A 22,298-nucleotide genomic window follows, 5' to 3' on the forward strand; every position below is an offset into this window, starting at 1 on the left:
ACAACCGAAGGCACGTCCTTGCCCTCACAGGCCGCCCGCTGTTGCTGCTGCTCACCACTGTTGCTCCAACGCAAAAACGCCGCATGACCCGCTTTCCTATGAAACGACATGGAAAGTCACGCAAGCGTCCACCCACAGGACCCCTCCACGCGCAAGGCAGGCCCGTCCTCCGGAGCAAAGGCGAAAAAGCTACTGCCAGCTGTCCTGCCCACCTGCTCCTGCAAAGCGTGGGCGTTTGCTGCGATACTGCGGGTTCCTGGTCATTTTAATCTCACCGGTGGCTCCTAGAATCCGTATGTGAAGGGACATAGTTGGTGTTTCAAGGGGGCAGGGGGCTTTTGGAGGGTTGTCTCTGCAGAGGAGCGGAGACTTGCCCAAAAGGTAGCTTGTAGCCTAGAAGACAGCAGGCTGCAAGTAGGGGATGCTGAGCGCCCCCCAAACCGGACCCAGCTTGGATGGTGGAGCTTCTCGTGGTCGGCTGTGCCGGGTTTTACTCTGGTCACCCCTTCCCTGTGCTCGCTCTCACATCTTTTCCCCAACAGGTGAAAATGCCCTGCCTTTCCTCTTGTCCTCGTAAGGGAATTCTCCTTATACCGAAAAAGAGGCACCACGTTTAATCAAAATTCACAGATGTGTCACGTTTCTGCTGAGATCTCCAAATTTTATGCTCTATGGAAAAACGCAAGACCGAGTGTCTTCATTTTCTCCTGGTGTACATGCCTCAGCATGGAGGGGTTTGCTATGAAAACTCATTTGTATAAAATATTAAAAAAAAAAAAAAGGTACAGAGTTGGGGCACCTGAGTGGTTCACCGGTTGAGCGTCTCCCTTTGGCTCAGGTCATGACCCCGACATCCTGGGACCGAGTCCCACATCAGGGCTCCCCTGCATGGAGCCTGCTTCTCCCTCTGCCTGTGTCTCTACTTCTCTGTGTCTCTCATGAATAATTAAGTAAAATCTTAAAAAAAAAAAAAAAAGAAAGTACACACTTCCAGGTAGAGATGACTAAGTCCTGAGATGGAATAAGACTATTTCACGTTTGAAGTCTACCGAGGGGACAGACCTTTTGTGTCCTCACCGTCCGAAAAGAATGGGAGCCAGGTGAGACGATGGGATGTGTCCCTTCACTTGGGAGTGGTCATCCCACCATGACCTGTAGTAAATCACACTATATACCTTCTATACGATTCTTATTTGTCGATCATACCTCATTATGGGTGCGGTTAAAAAAAAAAAAACACATACGGACACGGACACGCACGGAGGGAAGACCCGTGGGGGCACAGGGATGGTGTCTACACTCTGGGAACCGCATGAGGTGACCTGAAGCCAGGCCGGAGGCTCAGGGCAGACCCTTCTCTTGGGAGCCTTTGTGGGACCAGAGCCCTGCAAGCACCTCATTCCGGAGCTCTGGCTTCGAGAATCGCGGGAGAGTACCGTTGCCCGAAGCTCCTTGGTCAGGGTGCTGCTGCGGGACCCTGGGAAGGGCACGGACTGCGCACGCCACCACGCACACGCCTCCCCCTCCCCTTGGAGCACCTGTGGGCTCGGCCGCACACGTTCTGTATGGAAAGTGAGCGAACCGACAGCGGGGAATGTGGAAATACAACCCTGGAGGCCAAGAGGACGGCCAGACGGACCCCCACGCCGGCCTCTTTAGTGACTGCCCAGGCCCTGGCCCGCTGACACTCTAAGGACACAGGACGCCGGGTCTCTAAGGTGGGCAGCGGCGGCTCACAGAGAGGCTGCTACAGGGCTTCCGTGAGTGCCAAGTTGGGACCCTCCTTGTGGCTTTGCTCCCTGGTTACCAGGAAAGAAACGGTCAAACGTGGAGACCACCCCATACCCGTCGGGACGGCCGTTAAAAACCCAGGAGCGTCGGGCGAGGATGTGGAGGGCAGGGATCCCTCGGGCACTGCAAGCGGATGAGGCAAGGAAACCAAGACAGGGGGGTGAGGAGCTACTGGCACACCCACGGTCAGACCAGCGTGACTCACAATGGCCAAGAGGCAGGTGCCACCCAAGTGCCCATCAGCGGGTGAATGGATAAAGGAAACGCAGTCCCTTCACACAATGGACCATGATTCAGCCTGAAAAAGGCAAAAACCCCGTAACACCTGCTACCATATGGGTGAACCTCGAGGACACGATGCTGAGTGACTGAAGCCAGACCCAGGAAGACAAACACTGTATGATGTCACATGTATGGAGCCCCCAGAGCAGCGAAAGGCAGAGACAGAGGGCAGGTGGCAGCGCCAGGGGCTGGGGAGGCCACTGAACAGGGACAGAGCGTCGCTTGGGGAGGATGCCGAGTTCTGCAGGTGGATGGTGCGTCTAGTGAACCGTGTGCCTGAAAACGGTGAAGACGGTCAATTTTATACCAAGTACCTTTTGCAACAATCTTTATAAAAAGTGCAGAGACCGAGGAGACCCGGCGCAGAGGGGTGTCCTCCAAGGAAGAGAGATGCAAGAAGCGTCTGATAAGGTGGCGGGAAGGCAAGCGGGATCTCAGCAGGGGCTGGGCAGAGGCTGGGTTTGGAAAGGGCCTGGGAAATTGTGACCAGAGAGAGACAGCTGCGTGCGGTTGGGGCTCTCCCGCCAGGGAGTGTCACGTGCGGTTCTCCACTTGGCACCTGACACCCTGGGCACACCTGCAGGCCACCTGCGCCCATCTTGCCAACTGAGGGGGGCCCTTCATGCGGGAGTCCCCGGCCGGTGGCGCGCCCAGGGTTGCCTGAAGCTGGCTGGAAATCGAGTTCCCAGCTCCTATTAGAAGCAGGTGGAGGTGGCCGCGGGTCACCGTAGGCATCAGGTACATCAGGTCTCCACTTGCGTTTGGAAAGGTGAGTCTTTCAAGCCCCGTCCTCGGGTCAGGGGCACAGGCGGAAGGCTGTTACGATGTTCCAGTTCCTAAGCTGCGTCGGGTAGCCCGATGCGTCTTCCTTCCTGCAAATGGCCCCCAGTGCTGCGTGGACGTGCAGCGAGGTGTGGGTGGCTACAGGGCTTCGGGCTGCGGCAGACACGGGAAGATGAGACGACCAGCCCCGGGCGTTACGCAGAGCCTGCGGCGCAGCCTGTGAATTATCCATGCTGCCGGTCTTATCTCCTCCTGCTCACTCAGCTCACGAGAGCAGGCCAGGTGACACCAGTCTGCTCACTGCTACCAGCACCACCGTGACGGGGTAGGAGACCGCATGAACCACAGAGGGACGGGACTCTGCAAGGGACCGATGTCCACATGCTCGTGTGTTCTGAACCTCCCGTTGCCTCCTGGGACGTCTGTCCAGCGGTGAACCGTGTTCCTCCAAAAGTCCTAAACCCCAGAGCCTAAGAATGTGATCTCATTCAGAAACAGGGTCTCACAGATGTAATTAAGATGACGTCATATTGGGTCAAGATGCTAACCCAGTAACTGGTGTCCCTGTAAGGAGACAGGGGACAGAGACCTCTCTCCACACTGCGAGGCCATCCAAACAGCAGGAATCCTCATCCAGGACCCAAGCTGCCCAGCACGCAGACCTTGGACTTCCAGCCCCCAGACCTGTGACAAATCAACTGCCTATAAGGTTGTCAATCCTCTCAGATTAGAACCCCAGGCTCCTGACCTCATTGAACCTCAATTACCTCTCAAAAGCACTATCTCCAAATACGGTCACCTTGGGAGGGTTGAAGCTTCAACACAGGAATTTTGGAGGGACGTAATTCAGCCCATAGCAGTGGTGATGGTGGTGATGATGGTGATGCTGGTAATGGTGATGCTGGCGATGACAGTGCTGATGGTGGTGATGGTGGTGATGGTGATGATGGTGATCATGATGGTGATGGCGGTGGTGACGGTAATGGTGAGGATGGTGAGGATGGTGATGATGGTGATTATGCTCGTTAGGTTGGTGATGGTGGTGCTGATGGTTGATAGTGATGATGGAGAGGATAAAGTCGGAAGCACCTTATGTCTACTCAATGCTTACTATGTGCCAGGAACTCTTCTAAGGATGTACTTCCCAATGAGCAGATCCACCCATTCTTACAATACTACAGAGTGGGAACAATTCTCACTTCACTGATGGCTCCTCTCTTCACTCCTAATCCCTCCTCTAAGGGACTTCCATTAATAGAGGCTGAGGGTGAAAATGAAGGTGTGGGGTCGACGAACACTGTTGCAAAGCACAAGCAGACAGGCTGCGTTGAGGACAGCATGGCGAAATGGCGCTGGCTACTTCTATTCTACTTCTGACTCCACAATTTGAGTACATCAGGTACCTGGTATATGTGAATTCAACTGGGTCTGGCTCCTTTCAGTCATGGTAATTGCTCTCAAGGTTCAGTGATGCTGTGGTTTTCTTATTTTTTGCAGCTGAACAACCATCCACGGTATGACTATACCTTCTGGTCAGTTTTAACCAGTTCACACAGCACATGGTCTTAGTTCAGGGGTCAGTAAACTTTCTGTGGAAATGGCCAGATGGAGAATATATTGAAAAGATAATATAATTTCATTGTGTAGAAAGTAAATTGGTATTAAGAGGTATGCACTGGGGCAGCCCGGGGGGCTCAGCGGTTTAGCGCCGCCTTCAGTCCAGGGCATGATCCTGGAGACCTGGGATCTAGTCCCACACCCCACATCGGGCTCCCTGCATGGAGCCTGCTTCTCCCTCTGCCTGTGTCTCTGCCTCTTTCTCTCTCTCTCTCTCTCATGAATAAATAAAATTTTTTAAAAAAGAGGTATGCACTGCTGTCCACAACAGCCAAAGTATGGAAAGAGCCCAGATGCCCACTGATAGACAAATGGATAAAGAAGATGTGGTCTATATATGCAATGCAATATTACTCAGCCATCGAAAAGAATGAAATCTCGCCATTTGCAATGACATGGATGCAACAGAAGGTGTTCTGCTAAGTGAAATACATCAGTCAAGAAAGACAAATACCATATGATTCCACTCAGATGTGGAATTTGAGAAAGAAAACAGATGAACGTAGGGGAAGGGAAAATAAACTAGGGTGAAACCAGAGAAGGAGGCAAACCATGAGGGTCTCTTAGCTCTAGGGAACAAACTGAGGGTCGCTGGAGGGGAGGGGAGTGGAGGGATGGGGTGCCTGGGTGATGGGCAAGAAGGAGGGCACATGATGTGATGAGCGCTGCCGGTTATACGCAACTGCTGGAATCACTAAATTCTACCCCTGAAACTAAAAATATACTGTATGTTCATTAAATTGAATTGAATTTTTTTTTAAAGGTATGCATTGCCAAGCACCACACTCTTGGTCTACGTACTCCTAAGACCCTCACTTATTTATTTATTTATTTATTTATCCCCTCACTTATTTTATAAATAAAGTTTTATTGGCACACCGCCGCAATTCATTCATTTACATATTGTCTCTGGACATCTGGTCTCTGCTGCAGACACAGGACTCTGCTCCTGTAGCATGAGAGCTGCTGTAGACAAGACGTAAACAAACTATGCGAACATGTTCTAATAAAACTTTATTTATAAAACCACAAGCGGTGGGCCAGATCTCAAGGGCCTCTGTTTGCTGAGTCCTGGTGTAGAGAAAAGAACTAGAGAGAGGGATGGATTTCAAAGCCAGGCTTTCATCTAACACTCAAGCTTTTATAGTTTCAGTTTTCATTTCCCTGAAACAGAGGCCCTCACCAGTTTCACAGTTTAAGCTGAGCTTCACCTCTGGCGGGTTTTCTAACAGGTTAACACATTGCAACCCACACCTCAGGCCAGATCATTTCAACTCCAGGGTCACGTACCCAGATCAGCTGCGTGCAGCACAGCAAGCACTTGCTGCTGCGAATCAGTGCAATAAGGTAGGTGAGAGCTTTAGGGTAAGCAAAGAGGTACAAGAATAATTCACAAAAGATACGTAAGAACTCATGGTCTTAAATACAACTAGTAAGGTCTGGAGTCATTGTTTGCTCTTCTGTTGAAAATAAAAATGTGTATTTTTAATTCTGTTCCCCCTGCAGAATTCTCTTAGAAGCAATGAAACCCCCACAGCAAAGGGTATCCCTGGGGTGGGGGAAGTTTTTAAATTACTATTTCCCACCAAAAGGGTCCAGAGTTCCTTAAAGAAGTGGCTGACAGCAGGGTAGAGAGGAGACGTGAACAGGGATCCGGGGAACTTTTCTCTAGTCAATGAAAGCAAGGACGTTCTCCAAGCCAGTGAGATTCTGGCAAAAGGGTACAGAGGGCAGCCTGAAGGGGCCATTGTTGCTTATTTATTTATTTATTTTTAAGATTTTATTTATTTATTCACGAGAGACACAGAGAGAGAGGCGGAGACACAGGCAGAGGGAGCAGCAGGCTCTATGCAGGGAGCCTGATGCGGGACTCGATCCCAGAATACGCCCTGAACCAAAGGCAGATGCTCAACCCCTGAGCCACTCTGGTGCCCCTGTTGCTTTTTTAATTGAGACAAAATTCACAGAACATAAAATCTGCCATTTTACTTTTTAATTTTTTTTAAGTTTATCTCTTTTTTAAAGTAATCTCTATATCCAACAAGAGGCTCAAACTCATGACCCTGAGTTCAAGGGCTACCCTCTTCCAGCTGAGCCAGGCAGGCACCCCGAAATTTCCCATTTTAAAGCAAAGAATAATTCATAAAAATAAATAAATAAATAAATAAATAAATAAATAAATAAAGCAAGCAAAGATAAGCTTTACAGGGAAGAAAAAGACATTTTTCAGACATGGGGGAAATCTGAATATTCACTGGGTCTTCAATGATCTTAAAAAATTTTTCCTTTTATTCTGTAAGATGTGATAATGGCACAGATGTTATTTTATTTTTAAATCATTATTTGTTAGAGAGAGCGTGGTATGCACTTGCTTTAAAAATAATACAAGGGAAAAAAATAAAAATAATACAAGGAACAAAAATGTGGGAGAGGCAAAAAGTCAAGTGAGGTGACAAAGCTTTGATGCCTACTGAATCTGGGCTTTAAGGTAAATTCTTCTCTCTGCTTTTGTGGCTGTTTGGGAATATTAAGTAACAATTGCAAAAAATTGGCTACAATGTTATTTATCCCTAGCAAGAGGCTAGGCACGAAAATCCAAAGGACAGTATTCAATGTTACATTTAAATTTTAAGAACTGAAATAGAATAACTAAATGAAATGTATTGGTATTTTTGTTTTAATCATTTTAGAAAATGAAAAATAATAATCCTAGGGGCACCCGGGTGGCTCAGTTGGTTAAGCGTCTGCCTTCGGCTCAATTCATGATCTCAGGGTCCTAGAATCAAGTGCCCCATCGGGATCCCTGCTCAGAAGGGAGTCTGCTTCTTTCTCTGCCCCTCCCCTGTTCATGCCTGTCCTCTCTCTCCAAAATACATAAAATCTTAAAAAAAAAAAAAAAGGATCCTAGCATGTCCCTTATTCTGTTACACAGTCTACCTGCATAACAGAATGTGTGTGTGCCAGTCACTTTCATACAATGAAAGGAAATATCACTGTAATTACACAAGAGTTCCGTAAGATTACGTTAGAAGAGGAAAAATCCATCCATTATTGAGAACCGAGGGAAAGCATGAAAACTGCAGTCACCGTGAGCCAGCGAGCATACAATTCGATTCGTACGTTAGGAAGAATTTCGCAGCACCTCACTGTAAGCCACGCCGTAAAAAAAAAAAAAAAAATAGGAGAAACATGCTTTCCTTGAATTACATGTTCCAAAACATTATTGGGGATGAAACTCTGTTTGGTTCCATGTCTTTTGGTGATCCCTGGGGACATTTCTTTCCCATATTTGAGCAAAAGTCAGGTCAGCTGTCTGAATACTGAACCGGAAGACAGACTATGAGCACCACATCACCAGAGCTGGCCCAGAAGGGAAATACCTCATCCGGCAAACCAACAAACACACGTAGAAAAAAATAAAGGGGGAGAAATGATTTTGCAATCTAAGCCCATGACTAAAAACATAAACATCTTTGAAAAAGCAACGTATCAAAAAATAAAATAAAATGAAAAAAATTTTTAGAAGCAACATACCACGATGGTAATGAGGCCTTTTTATCCAAAATTCCACATCGTATGTTAATTGCTTGATGTAGAAAGTCACCAACATGCATTTAATCTGCTGCGTTAACGGCAGAGGAACATGGCTACCCAAACTTAAAATCAAGTGAATTTGTGGAATATTTGATGTGTAGTTGGCTTGAATCAGACTTCCAAATAAAATGACTTAGAAGGGACGCCTGAGTGGCTCAGTGGTTGAGCATCTGCCTTCGACTCAGGGCATGATTCTGGGTCCTGGGATCGAGTCCCACATCGGGCTCCCTGCATGGAGCCTGCTTCTCCCTCTGCCTGTGTCTCTGCCTCTCTCTCTCTCTCTGTGTCTCTCATGAATAAATAAATAAAATCCTTTTTATAATAAATAAATAGACTTAAAAAGAAGAAAAGTAAATGTACCATATACCACATGCTGTCAATAGGGGGTAGCCTCCATGTTATAAACCAATTATTCTGTGTTAATAGGGTCTTCATAGGTCTATGTGAAAGTACTTCATTTTTATGTGCTTTATTCTTAGATATGACATAGAATTATATAAGGGAAAATCAGATTGAATTTAACTGCCTCACAAAGTGTTCCTGGGATGGCCCCTTTCTTAATAACTGTCAGAGAAGAATCCTTTACTACAAAACTGCATCCTCCACACAATCAAGTTTCTCATAAATGCAGATGTTTCCATAATACAAGGAATAGAATTATGTTAGCCAATCCCACATTATCAAGAAATGGAACAATACAAGTGTATTGTCTTTCTCTTTTAAGTTCTTATTTTTAAGTAATCTCTATACCCAGCGTGGGGCTCAAACTCACGACCCTGAGACCAAGACCAAAGCTGAGATCAAGAGTTAGATGCTTAGGGACGCCTGGGTAGCTCAGCAGCAGAGCGTCTGCCTTTGGCTCACGGTGTGACCCCGGGGTCCTGGGATCGAGTCCCACATCAGGTTCCCCATAGGGAGCCTGCTTCTCCCTCTGCCTGTGTCTGTGCCTTTCTCTCTGTGTCTCTCATGAACAAATAAATAAAATCTTTTAAAAAAATCTAGAATTATATTCAAAAGCGAATCTTTAGACACCAAGAGAAGCAGGACTTCTGGCTTATATGAATGGGATTGAAAATATTATGGTTTCCCTGTATTCTCTATGTAAGGGCTGCATTGTTCCTAATGGAGGGAATATGCTCCTTGTAAACCGTGGCCCTGAAAGACCCACGAACATCAACACACACCAGCTGTGCAAGCACACCAGCCTCACGGAAGCTGGATGCTGTATTTTTATACATTATATATTGCATAATTGCACATATTGGCTGTAAATGTTTTCCCAGGGAAATGAGGCACTCTCGACCATCGGGCGGAGTACGCTAAAAAGGCGTTTTACGCCCAACTCCATTAGGATTTCATTTTATAGGGCTGCTCTTGATGAGATCGATGCCGGTGCAAAGGAGGCTGAGAATGTTTGTTCCGGTGAGTGGGCCATTAGAGACCTAAGGACAGAACTCAGCTGACCCATAAATACTCGGCACAGCGGATATCCCATGCCTTCATTTCCACTGAAAAACACTGGAACTGATTATCTACTTGCTCAGCCAGAGGACTTTCTCCTTGTTTGGTTACTGTCAGAAATAAAAACCAAGATACAAAGTCATTTTCAAAAGACCCCAAGGTGACCTTGTGCATCATCCCTTCTTGTCAAAGATGATGAACTGATCATATGCACCTCCACCCCCTCCCTAAAGGCAAAATGAATGACAGAAAGGAAGCTCTCAAAAGCTTAAAGCATGGGGCGCCCAGGGGTTCTGTCGATGAAGCATTTGCCTTGAGCTCAGGTCATGACCTCAGGGTCCTGGGATCAAGTCTCGCATCGGGCTCCCTGCTTCTCCCTCTCCTCCTGCAACTGCGTCCTGCTTGTGCTCTCTAACTCTTGTTCTTTCTCTTAAATAAATAAAATCTTTAAAAAAAAAAAAAAGTATAATGCATGAGGATTCATAGGGGACAAGCAAAATTTTGGAAGCTGCCCCAGGAGTTGGATCCAAAAAACAGAACAGTCTGACCTGCGTATTATAAGTGGTTTTCAGCTAAGAGAGGAAATGAGCTGAGGGGAAGAGGAGAGAGCTTCTTGATGCACAATATACACACACGTATAATCCTGATAAAAAAAGAGTAAGTAACGGGAGATATACCACCGCACACCTGTTGGCGGCTAGTAATGAAAAGGCAAGACGTAAGAGGTGTTGGCGAGGATGTGCAGAAAGGGGAGCCCTCGTGCGCGGCTGGTGGGAATGCACGCTGGTGCAGCCGCTCTGGAGAAAAGTGTAGAGGTTCCTCAAAAGAGTTAAAAATAGAGCTACCCTACAACCCAGCAACTCCACATCTGGGTATTTATGGAAAGAAAACGAAGACGCTACCTTAAATACATACTTGCCTCCCCATATTCCCACCCGGGTGTCCACAGACAGATGAACGGATAGAGAATGTGGTCTCTACGTGCAATGGGCTATCTCGTTCGTCCTTGAAAGAGCAGATCGCGCCATCTGTGACAACCTGGATGGACCTTGAGGCCATTATGTCAAGGAAGAGAAGTCGGGCACGGAAAGTCAAACAGGGCACGACCCCACTTCCACATGGAATCCCCAAACAACCCAACTGGCGGGAACAGGGGGCCGAAGGGTGGCTGCCGGACACGGCGGCAGCGGGGGGCGGGAGGCAGTGACCACTTACTTGTCTACCAATTTCTTGGCGAAGCCGAAGTCGGTGAGCTTGATGTGACCCTCCCTGTCCAGCAGAATGTTCTCGGGCTTCAAGTCCCTGTAGACAATTTCCTTGGAGTGCAGGTACTCAATGGCACAGATGATCTCCGCCGAGTAGAAGAGCCCCGTGCTGCTGGAGAAGCGGCCGCGGTTGCGCAGGTAGCTGAAGAGCTCGCCGCCCGGCACGAACTCCATCAGCATGTAGAGGAAGCGCTCGTCGTGGCACGTCCAGAACCTGCGGGACAGCAGCGCGGGGGGTGGGGAGAGCTGAGCCGGGGAGCCACACCAACGGGCGTCAGCTAGACACAGGGCACAGAGTGGGTAAGGGGGGCATGACGGGTGTCGCGTACACAGACAGGAAGATGCTCATTCGGAGGAACGGGTGCCAAATACACAGATGGGCGGATGTTAAAACCTGCGAGACATAGATGTGAACAGATGGGCTGTGACGTGTATAGACACACGTTCAGGGGCAGCTGGGTTTCTAGGTAGAGGGACACCTGGGTGGCTCAGTGGTTGAGCATCTGCCTTCAGCTCAGGTCATGATCCCAGAGTCCTGGGATCGAGTCCTACATCGGGCTCCCTGCTCAGCAGGGAGTCTGCTTCTGCCTCCACCCCTCAACCCCTCTTGGGTTCTCTCTCACACATATAAATAGTAAATAAATAATTAATTAATTAATTAATTTAAAAAAAAGAATAAATAAATAAAATTTAAAAATAAAAAAATAAAAAGATTTGCGTCTAGGCACACGTTACGGTTCAGGTGGATGTTAACATGCGTGTAGATACCCGTCAGGGTGTAGGTATCCTGGAAAATGCACCAAGGTCTCAGAACGGACAAAAGTAAATACCATGTTTTCATAACACGTTGGCCAAGAGGATGAATTGGGTCCCCCAAGATCGTATGTGGAAGCCCGAACCCCCAGGATTTCACAATGGGATTATATTAGGAGAAAAGGTGTTTGAAAAAAGGGATTAAGGTACAATGAGGTCAGTAGGGTGGGTTCTGATCACATAGGAGTGGGGTTCTTATAGGAAGAGGAGATGAAGACACAAACTCGCACAGAGGGACTATCACGTGAGGACACGGGGAGAACATGGGGTCTCCATGCCAGAAGGCCTCAGGGGGAACCAGCCTCGGCCCTGCCTGGATCTCAGGCTCCCGGCCTCCAGGACTATGGGGCATGTGTGTTGTTTAAGGCCCCTGATCTGTGGGATTTGTCTTGGCAGCCAAAGCAAACTCATACACACTGGACACATCTTTAGGGGATCACACCCAGTTCGGACACCCAGCACTGTAATGAAGACAAAAAACGTACAGTAGGTGAACACCATGCCTCCCAAACACCTGCCGGGAAAAGGTGGCCAGTAAAAATGTCCAACGTAAGATTTCTAAGCAGTGATGGATAGGAGACTTCCCGAGAGAGTCAGAAGAAGCGCATCCTCCTTACGAAGGCGTTCCCGAGCTCTGTTACTGGAAGGAGAGGTGGTGATGGGGAAGGCAGGGGGTGGAGGGGGGGACAAAAGACGCCAGGTCCCGTCTGTATTGGAGAAGTCTTGGCTGAAGGAAATGAAACAAACCCGTAGGGGGATCGGCAGTGATGGAGGAAGAATGTCTTCTCATCGAGGAGACGTGGGGAGAAGAGAAACGAGCTTTGGAAGCACGGGCTGCGTTTCTGAGAAGATGTAGGAAGCACAAGTTCGCACTTGGTACCATCCCGGCTATGAGACGAGCCCCCGTGAAAGCCACCCCACAGGATGGGGGCGGGGTGCCCAGGTCGATGTTAACCACGGCCACACTATGCTGTCAACGCCGCAAGGCTTCTGGGATCAGGACAGTCTGGTGCTTCCCTGCAGAGCTGACTCCCCATGAGCTGCGTCCATCCGGGCTTCACCAGAAGTACACTTACGCCCCAGAGAACCGTCCATCCATCCTTGCAGGAGGATGCTCAGGGCACCTGCTGTACCAGAGGGTCTCACCTGCTGGGATGGGCCATCCCAATAAAGTAAAATAAAGACAAAGCACTGGGGGACACAGTTTGCCATGACATGAAGACTAACTCAAGGGGAAATCATAAAGGGATAATAAGCAGAGGTCAGGACACTGTGACACGGGACGCGAGAGAGGACAAAAAATCCCAATCGCAGAAAAGAAAAACTCGGCTATGTCCAAGGAAAGCATTTTAAGAAAGAATGCTTAGTTTGTCCATCACCGTGTTTACGGGCTGGCAAAACCCGGGTTGTACGCACAAAAGCAGTGGAAACGTGCAGAGCCTTTGCGGTGAGCATGCCATTCGGGAAGGCGCGTACCCGCACGAGGGCTTTGCACAAATGCCGTGCTCTCTCCCAGCTGCTACGAGCAAGGCAACCCCGGGGCTCGTAGGAGGCCCCCGTTTTCACTTACTGAAAGCTCTGATTTCTGTGTCTTGCTTCCCCTTCTCGTCTCTTGTAGCTCAGAAGGCTCAAGACTGGCAGTACTGAGGCATGAACGGATACAGGAAGCAGGAACAGTGTTTTGGGGTTTTTCGTTGCTATGGTCATTTCCTGGAGAAATCTTTTACGGTTACATGACTCACTAGCTAGCTATACTCTTTCTATCACTTAAAGCCCAGAGGAGGGTTTTCTTTCAGCCACATGCTCCACTTCTCGATTAATATGGCAGGAACATTCCTTCCCGTGACGCCTCCATATAAATGCTGAGTATTTCAAATGCATATGGCGGCCACACTCTGCTTTCATGGGGGAGCGTGGACTCCAACAACGACGTCAGCACTCTGGTGGGGTAGTATCGCCTAAGGTCCAAATAACACCAGAGTGCTGAGCTTTTACAATGAACCTCTCTATGTAGTAAGCTGGTGATGTTCTGGATTTCTCTGGAATGGGATGAGTAGCATATTTAGGTGGAACTCACCAGAAAACGTGTTCCAGAATGTTGTCGGGGCAGCCCTGAGCCCTTGTAAAGTCCCCAAATGGTCAAAGTTTTCCAAGTCAGAGCATTACCATTTTCCACTACTTTGTTGAACTCCTTTGAAAAGACAGGAAAATATGCAAAACCCTATGTCCCTACCACTCAAATGCATTAAGGCCGTGCATGCACTCACGCAACACACGCACACACCAATTAGTATGCACCCATTCTTTACATATATTCTATACCCACTCCTATTGCTCCACAGCCTGGGTAATAATCTACACGGATCCCTTCTCAGCTCTTGAGAACAATGCATCCGCCATGTCCCAAAGCAACCTAATTTCACCCTCCAAAGGCGTCGGAGATAATTCACAATGGGGGAGATTAGAACAGGGCCCATCCAGAGTCCAAGGTAAGAAAGGAAAGAGAACTTTCAGCATCCAGCCAAGTGGAATGTGTCAATCCCCAAGACAGTACGGCTGGAGATCAGGAGATGCAGGCTGATCTCAGAGTCTACCACCTGGGTGCCAGATGAGTTGTAATTTCGTCCGTGGAGAGGCTGGGATATAGATAAGCACATAAAAGTTAGGATTTAAAGTTCATCATCCTGCTGCCAATTCCAACACGTGTTGTTCTTTTTCCCCCAAGCCACCAAGTCGTTCTGTGACACCAGCTGGGTGTCCTACGATTTAACTCAGTTCTGACACTGTATACACCTGGAGACAACAGGCGATCCCACAGGGTAAGGGTTAAGCCCTACAACACGCCCCTCAATGCATGCACTTCAGATGCCCATCACAAGTCCAGGTCCTGTGCTTCTGATAGAGCTGCTATAAGGCAGAGGTTCCAAAGACTCCTCCTTGGGTTCCATTAAGCTGGCGGAGGGCCTCACAGAGCTCAGGGCAACATGTTACTCAGGGGATCGCCGGGTTATCATAGAGACATAACTCAGGAACAGCCGGATGGAAGAGATGCAGGAGAAGCTTCCGAGCCTGCTCCAGGTCTACCACTCTTCCCAAATCTCCCCAAATTCACCATCCTGGAAGCTCCCCTATTCTGTCCTTCTGTGGTATCATGGAGGCTTCATCACGTAGGCAAGGATGATTAAATCACTGGCCACAGGATTAACTCAGCCTCCAGCCCCTCTGCCCTCCCTGCCGGCCGGCTGCCTATCTACTGTGGGGCCAAGAATTCCAATCTCCCAATTACAGGATTGGTTCCCTTGGCAACCAGCCGGGCCCCAGGGTGTTGTCCAAAGTCACCTCTTTCACATAACAAAAGCCACCTTTGTCTCTCTTATCACTGAGGAAATTCCAAGGGTTTTAGGAGCTCAGTGCCAGGGATGAAGAGCAAACATGCATTTCTTACAAATCACAACATCACGGTGGCAAATGTCACACACACAAACGGCTGAGTGGGGAGAACTAGACCGGTACTTATTTGTTACACGTTTGTTGCACGGATCTCTCAATAAAATCAAACAAAGCATCAACCACAACCCTAAAATAGACTCTCTCTATCAAGCAGGCTGTCAATTCTACGGACACACACATCACATGCATGTGCATGGGTCATCAGCACCCTTGAGAAACAGTGGTTTTCAAATAAAGGGGCTGCACAAGGAATCAAAAACCGAGACTATAGGGCAGCCCGGGTGGCTCAGCGGTTTAGCGCCTGCCTTCCGCCCAGGGCATGATCCTGGAGTCCCAGCATTGAGTCCCACATCAGGCTCCCTGCATGGGGCCTGCTTCTCCCTCTGCCTGTGTCTCTGCCTCTCTCTCTCTCCCTCTTCCCTCTGTGTGTGTTTGGGGGGGGGGGGGGGGTTCTCATGAATAAATAAAAATAAAATCTTAAAAAAAAAAAAAGAGAGAGACTATGAAGAAAAAAACAAATTCCTGCGGGTCCCTGGTTCCTCGGCCTTTCTTCAAGCTAAATAAATATCCTAAGGGGAAAAAAAATTCCATGGGCACAAATTTACATTAATAAGACTTTTCTTACATGGAAAGAATGTGAAACGTGTTGCGTGTTATTAATAAAAGCCAAAATATTCAAAGAGGTGCTGAGACGTTACTATTCTGAAAACATCTGAGGCACTAAGTCATTACTTGGGGCTTGTGGGCGGAGCAGAGGAGTCTAGGCGGCCACAGATGAAATAAAATCTGAGTTAAGAAAATGAGAAACAAAGGACTAAAGGCATCAGTCAGTGCGCTAATTAATTCATTCCCATTCATTGCAGGACTCTGCCCCTGGCGCTGAGTCTATAAAAAGCAAAACTGCAAGGGGGCAAGAGAAGGAAGCAGGTTTGTCATGAGTGGTATGAGAGAAGGAGGCATTTCTGGATCTCAAGTCCAGTATATATTAGAGTCTTGCTTGCGCACCAGGGATCAGAAACTAAGGAAACACACTCTATCCACCTCCACACTCACTTGCACTTTGCTTCATTTATGGATAAATTTTGACCAAGGATCCCCTGTGTGCCAGGTACACAGCCCTGTAAAGGGCAGCTCTTGTGCTGACCAGTCCTGAGCCCTGTGGCCTAAGGAGGAAACACAGAATGGCAGTGGGGAGTCAAGAAAGGTGGAGGGAAGGCCCTGCAGACAGGATGCACCTGTGGTCAAAGCAGGCTGGACGTGGGACACTTAAGAAGGTGGGAAATAGAGGCACCAGGCAAACACTGAGATGTGGCAAAGAGCCTGCACTCTATACCACACACAAAGGACACCCCTCCATGGGATCACACTGCAGACACTGGCACAGGCCAGGGCTCATGTCAGAAGGAAGCTCCAGCCTGGTATCCAGAGTGGACACTGAGAAGAAAGCGGGGCATGTGGATGAGCTGCAGTAGCTTCTGTGAAGATGCCACTGAACTGGACAGATCTGGAGATGTGGAGCAGAACTGGAGAGGGCAGGGCCCCGGGCTGGAGTGAACACAGGAGCAAAGAAAAGCAGATGAAAAATGGTGCCCGGTTGCTGGGGATTTACCCCAAATATACAGATGCAATGAAACGCCAGGACACCTGCACCCCGATATTTAGAGCAGCAATGTCCACAATAGCGAAACTGTGGAAGGAGCCTCAGTGTCCATCAAAAGAAGAATGGATAAAGAAGATGTGGTCTCTAGATACAGTGGAATATGACTCGGCCATTAGAAATGACAAATACCCACCATTTGCTTCAACGTGGATGGAACTGGAGGGTATTATGCTGAGGGAAATAAGTCAATCGGAGAAGGACAAACAGTGTATGGTCTCATTCATTTAGGAAATATAAATAATAGTGAAAGGGAATAGAAGGGAAAGGGAAAAGAAATGTGTGGGAAATATCAGAAAGGGAGACAGAACATAAAGACTCCTAACTCTGGGAAACGAACTAGGGGTGGTGGAAGGGGAGGAGGGCGGGGGGGTGGGGGTGAATGGGTGATGGGCACTGAGGGGGGCACTTGACGGGATGAGCACTGGGTATTATTCTATACATTGGCAAATTGAACACCAATAAAAAATAAATTAAAAAAAAAAAAAGAAAAAGAAAAATGGTGCCCAGGGGGCTGGAAGGACCATCTGGGGAAGTCGAAAGGAAGAAATGATTGGGGATAGGAAGCCAGGAGGAAGGTCAAGAATTCTTGTTTGGACAGAAGGACTGTGAACTGCCTGGGAGGCATCTGAACAGGACAGACCAGGAGTGGGCCTCAAACATCCAGCTCAAGGGGGCAACAGGGGTGAAGCAAGCAGCATGGCTTAGCTGGAGTCGCCAAGTCCAAAACTGGAAGCAAGGTGGTCGTGGTGATGAGAGCAGGATTTCTGGAGCACACGCACACCCGTGCACACACTTGCTCCAACACCAACATCCCAAATATGTCCTCTCAAAAACCCCCACAAGGGATCCCAGTGAAGGTGGGATGGAAACAGAGGGAAGGTATAAAATAAAGAGCAGGTGCATACACACTTTAAGGACACAACAATCCATCTCAGACTGTGCATGGGATGACCTGGTCACGAGGGAGGGTGGGAAGAAGATAGGAGAGTCCTGCGTGAAGCAAGCTGAACAAGGAAAGGAAAAGCAACAAGAGAAAATCTTAAATCCCACCACCAACGGGAGGGAGATAGAATTCGAGACTGAAAATGCACTCGAGCAGTTAGAGCGGGGACTTGAACAGATACTTGCACACCGCATGGTCCTCATCGCGTTAGTATGAGAGCCCGGATGTGGAAGCAATCCAAGTGTCTGGGGGTGGACGGATGGTTGGATGGATGGATGGATGGATGGATGGAAAAATGCATGAGTGCATGGGGAGATGGATAGATAAGTGGATGGATAAGTGGGTGGATGAATGGATGGATGGATGGATGGATGGATGGATGGATGGAAAAATGCATGAGTGCATGTGGAGATGGATAGATAAGTGGATGGATAAGTGGGTGGATGGATGGATGGATGGATGGATGATGATGGAGGAATGGATGGATGGGTAGGTGGATGGATGATGATGATGATGATGGAAGAATGGATGATGGATGATGGATCAGTGGATGGATGTATAGGTGGGTGGATGGATGGATGGATGGATGGATGGATGGATGGACGGATGGGTGGACGGATGGATGGATGGATGGGTGGATGGATGGATGGATGGATGGATAAATAACTGGATGCACTGATGGATGCATGGGTGGCTAGACAGCATGTGGCCCATGCATAGAATGGAATACAAGTCAGCCTTGAAAAGGATGTTCTGCACCTGCTTCAATGTGAATGGACCCTGGGGACATGGGGCTGAGTGACGTGAGCCAGACACAGAAGGACAGATGCTAACTGATTCCACGTATATGGGGTCCGTACACGAATCACGTGCATAGAGTCAGAGATGGTGGGGTCAAGGGCTGTGGTGATGGGAATGGGGAGTTACAGCTTCATGGGGTCTAGAACTTCAGTTTGGGATGATGGAAAGCGCTGGACATAACGGTGGGGACGGCTGCACAACAGCGTGAATGTGTCGATGCCACTGAGCTGCCCACTTACAAACGGGTGAGACGGCCAACTGTATGTTTGGGATGAGATGAGAAAATTAAACTTTTTAAGTGCATTCAAGAGTACGTGTGAACCTACGAAGAGCAAAAAAAGAAACAGGCCGTAGTTTACGGTGACAAGGAACACACGGGACGTTCCGACTCTGGGCCCCCCTGGTCCCTGACCTCAGCGCAGAGTAATGGTTTCTGCTGTTAACACCGAGCACTGTCTCTCCCTTTGCAATGTCTGCGGCGGGGCTCGTCCTCGAAGGTGTTAATTGACTGGAAACGCAAGCTCGCTCATTTAAGGAGTCTCCTAATTTCTCCTGGGGCTACGGTAAGGGTGCGCCTCTGCCCTAAACCATGAACGCGAGAGACCGCCTGCGCGTGTCACCCTATCCGTTCTTGCTCACCTCTTTGTGCAACCTGAGGCTCTGGAACGTTCCTTCTCCTTTCCGACCTGGCTCCGTGGCAACCAGCCCTGCCCCAAGGCGCCCTTGGCAACAGGGGAACAGCTCCACCAATGACATGAGCACGGGCAAAGGGACAGGGACAGCAGACCCAAGGTGGTGGACATGGACACCTATCGTAGCCTAAAGCACAGGCCTGGCTCTGCTCGCATGCAGTGGGTCACCCCGGGCAGGGGCCTGCTGTGGGGTCCGCAGCTGATCATCACTGATGGAGTAATCGAGATCTCGGCTTAGAGGCTGGGCCCAGAAAGGGCGAGCAGGATCGCATGCACGGCCACCTAGAGGTGCATGGAAGGGGCCCAAAAGACATCACCCAGGGAGGGAAGACAGAGGAGCCACCCGGAGAACAGACAAGATCAAACTCCCCAGTCCCGTGAAGGTGCAAACATTCGGGGATCCACATGGACTTGCACGACAACACATTTGCTGAGGGCTGGAGTCAGGAGCAGGGGTTTCTGGCCATGATGTTTGCCCGGGCTCTGGACTCCGTGGCTGCAGGCAACACGTCCTGCTTCGTTACGCAGCCCGGGTGACCTGCACCCTGTTACCTTGGTTCTCCCAATGCCCTATGAGGGAATGCTCTGCTCTTCTGCTCAAGCTCTGTTGTGCTTTTGCCCCTTGTGACACTTAGTTTGATGGATCAACTGCTCTACGTCCTGGTGCCCGGACATGGGGTCTAACAGGAGTCTCGACGTTGCTGGGAAGGTATAGATATTTGGATGATTGACATCTACTGTCAATCGGCTTTAGGAGAAGCACATGATCTTCCATAATGTAGGGTGGACCTCGTCTAGTCGGTTGAGAGCCGTAGGGGAAAAAAATGTAGGCAACTGGGGGGCTGAGTCGGTGAAGCATCTGCCTTCGGCTCAAGTCCTGATGTCAGGGTCCTGGGATCGAGCCCCACATCGGGCTCCCTGCTCTGCAGGAAGTATTCTCTCTCTCTCTCTCTCTCTCTCTCAAAAATTAATAAAATGTCAAACAACAAGTATCCATCTACACATCATTTATCTATGTACCAGTGTCTCATCTATCTACCCACCCTGTGTGCTTTCCTTTGGTCCATCCATCCATCCATCCATCCATCCATGCATCCATCCATCCATCCATGCATCCATCCATGCATCCATCTACCCATCCATCCATCCATCCACCCATCCATCCATCCATGCATCCATCCATCCATCCATGCATCCATCCATCTATCCATGCATCCATCCATCCATCCATGCATCCATCCATCTATCCATGCATCCATCCATCCATCTACCCATCCATCCATCCATCCATCCATCCATCCATTCATCCATCCATCCACCCACCCACCCATCCATCCATCCACTGTACCCACTATGGATGTATCTATGCAGCTTCCATCAAACCTATGTATTGCTACCTATCGTCTACCTATTGCTCAAGCGCAGAGGTCTGCCACTGAGGACCCTTTCACCCCCTATGACGTTATTTCGTCAAGGTCCAAATATAAACATTTTTGGTTGTCCCCACCGGAGATAGCCTGCTAGTGGCAGTGAGTGGGAGGAGCATGCGGAGGCCATAAACTTTCCTACATGACGCAGAGCTGTCCCACCAGAGAGGATGATGCCAGGGTGGAGAACCCGTGTCCTGAGGTCAAACAGCTCTGGGACACCAACAATTCCTGTACACCCAAAGGGCAAGGAGCAGGCATGGAGAGGCTGGTGTTTGGGCACACCCCAAGCCTGTGTCCCAGGGAAGTCTTGGCTTTGCATCCCAGACAATTACTCAGCTCTTCTAAAATTATCTCCACGGGCTGAGCTGGCCTTCGGAACGGCTCCATCCCCGAAAAGAACATGTTCTCCAATGTGCATTTAATGAGAGCCCTGGCATCTTCTCAAAAATACAACGGCACCGGTTCGCATACTGAACTTAGGATAATACCACCACTGGCGAACTTGCCAAGTCACTCAGCAGGCAGCTTCTACCTCCAAATAATCGTTGTTCAGCTCAATACCTGGGATCATCAGCGTTCCTCGTGGCCTCAGGAAATGCCAGCAAGACCCCATCTTTCCAGAGAGTTGGGTGAGGTGACCCCGGTGCACAGCTGGGGGATTAAATGCACTCCTCACAGATGGTCTTTTCCCACAAAAAATGTGCCCTTCATCATGTGGCCCTAAACACCCTGTGGCCCCCATCCAGATACAATGTGGTCTCCATCCTATGTTCACAGAACTTCCAAGACTGATTCCACTTGCTTTTATACACAGTGTTTGGGCCCATCTGATCACTTAAGTGAGGATGCACAGAAAAAAACAACTGCTCGAGGTACATTATACTAAGGTCCACGTGCTCTGGGGGATCTACACTTACCAAGTCACTGAGTAGGTGTAACAGCTGAATTATATCCCCCAAAATTCACGTGTTGAAGCCCTAACCCCAGGACCTCAGAATGGGACTGTGTTTGGAGGTGGGGTCTTTAGAGAGGGGACGAAGGTATAATGAGGTCAGTAGGGTGGGCCCTGATCCCGTAGGACTGAGGTCCTTAGAAGAAGAGGGGATGAGGACACAGACACGCACAGAGGGATGACCACGTGAGGACACGGGGAGAAGCACGGCGTCTAGTATGTGATATAACTTGGGTCCCTATCGGAAAACGAGGGACAGCAAACTACAGAACGTTGGCTTGAGACCCCCCTGCCTTTGGAAGGAACCTGAGATGTGTGATGACCCTTTGGCCGTATCATAAGGGAGTCCACGTCTCCCGGGGACAACTTTGACTTAACATCCTAGCGAGCTAAGGCTCACTTTGGCAGCACATCTACTAAAAACCCTAGCGTGTGAAAGTCCACGTCCGGGACTGCTATCTTGCTTCATCTGAGAGGCATGACTAGAAGCTCTCCTTAGTTCCAGAGGGAAATCTACGTGCAGATTTTTCTTTTTCTGACCGTTGTTCTACCTCGGAACGAATGAGAGAATCACCCGGTGTGTGAGCGGCTCTGAGTCCCCGAATCACTGGCTACTTTTGTGTCCATGACTTGAACCATGAGATGCTACTGACCCCCGCCCTATCAGCACAAAATCACCCACAGCTCCATGAAAGGAAAATAAAACCAAAATTTTTTTTTTAAAAAAAATCAACCGATGGGGATCCCTGGGTGGCTCAGCGGTT

General features: G+C 49.0%; 1 protein-coding gene across 1 annotated transcript in view; it reads right to left on the minus strand.

Annotated features, from left to right (window-relative positions):
- The window catches only part of PRKX (protein kinase X-linked), a 74,008-nt gene that overhangs the window by 20,864 nt on the left and 30,846 nt on the right, over positions 1-22,298 (minus strand). Inside the window, 1 exon segment of the mRNA XM_038586737.1 lies at positions 10,744-11,007. Within this exon segment, the coding sequence (XP_038442665.1) occupies positions 10,744-11,007 (264 nt within the window).

The sequence above is a fragment of the Canis lupus genome, chromosome X (assembly GCF_011100685.1).
Source record: "Canis lupus familiaris isolate Mischka breed German Shepherd chromosome X, alternate assembly UU_Cfam_GSD_1.0, whole genome shotgun sequence".
Classification (NCBI taxonomy): Eukaryota; Metazoa; Chordata; class Mammalia; order Carnivora; family Canidae; genus Canis; species Canis lupus.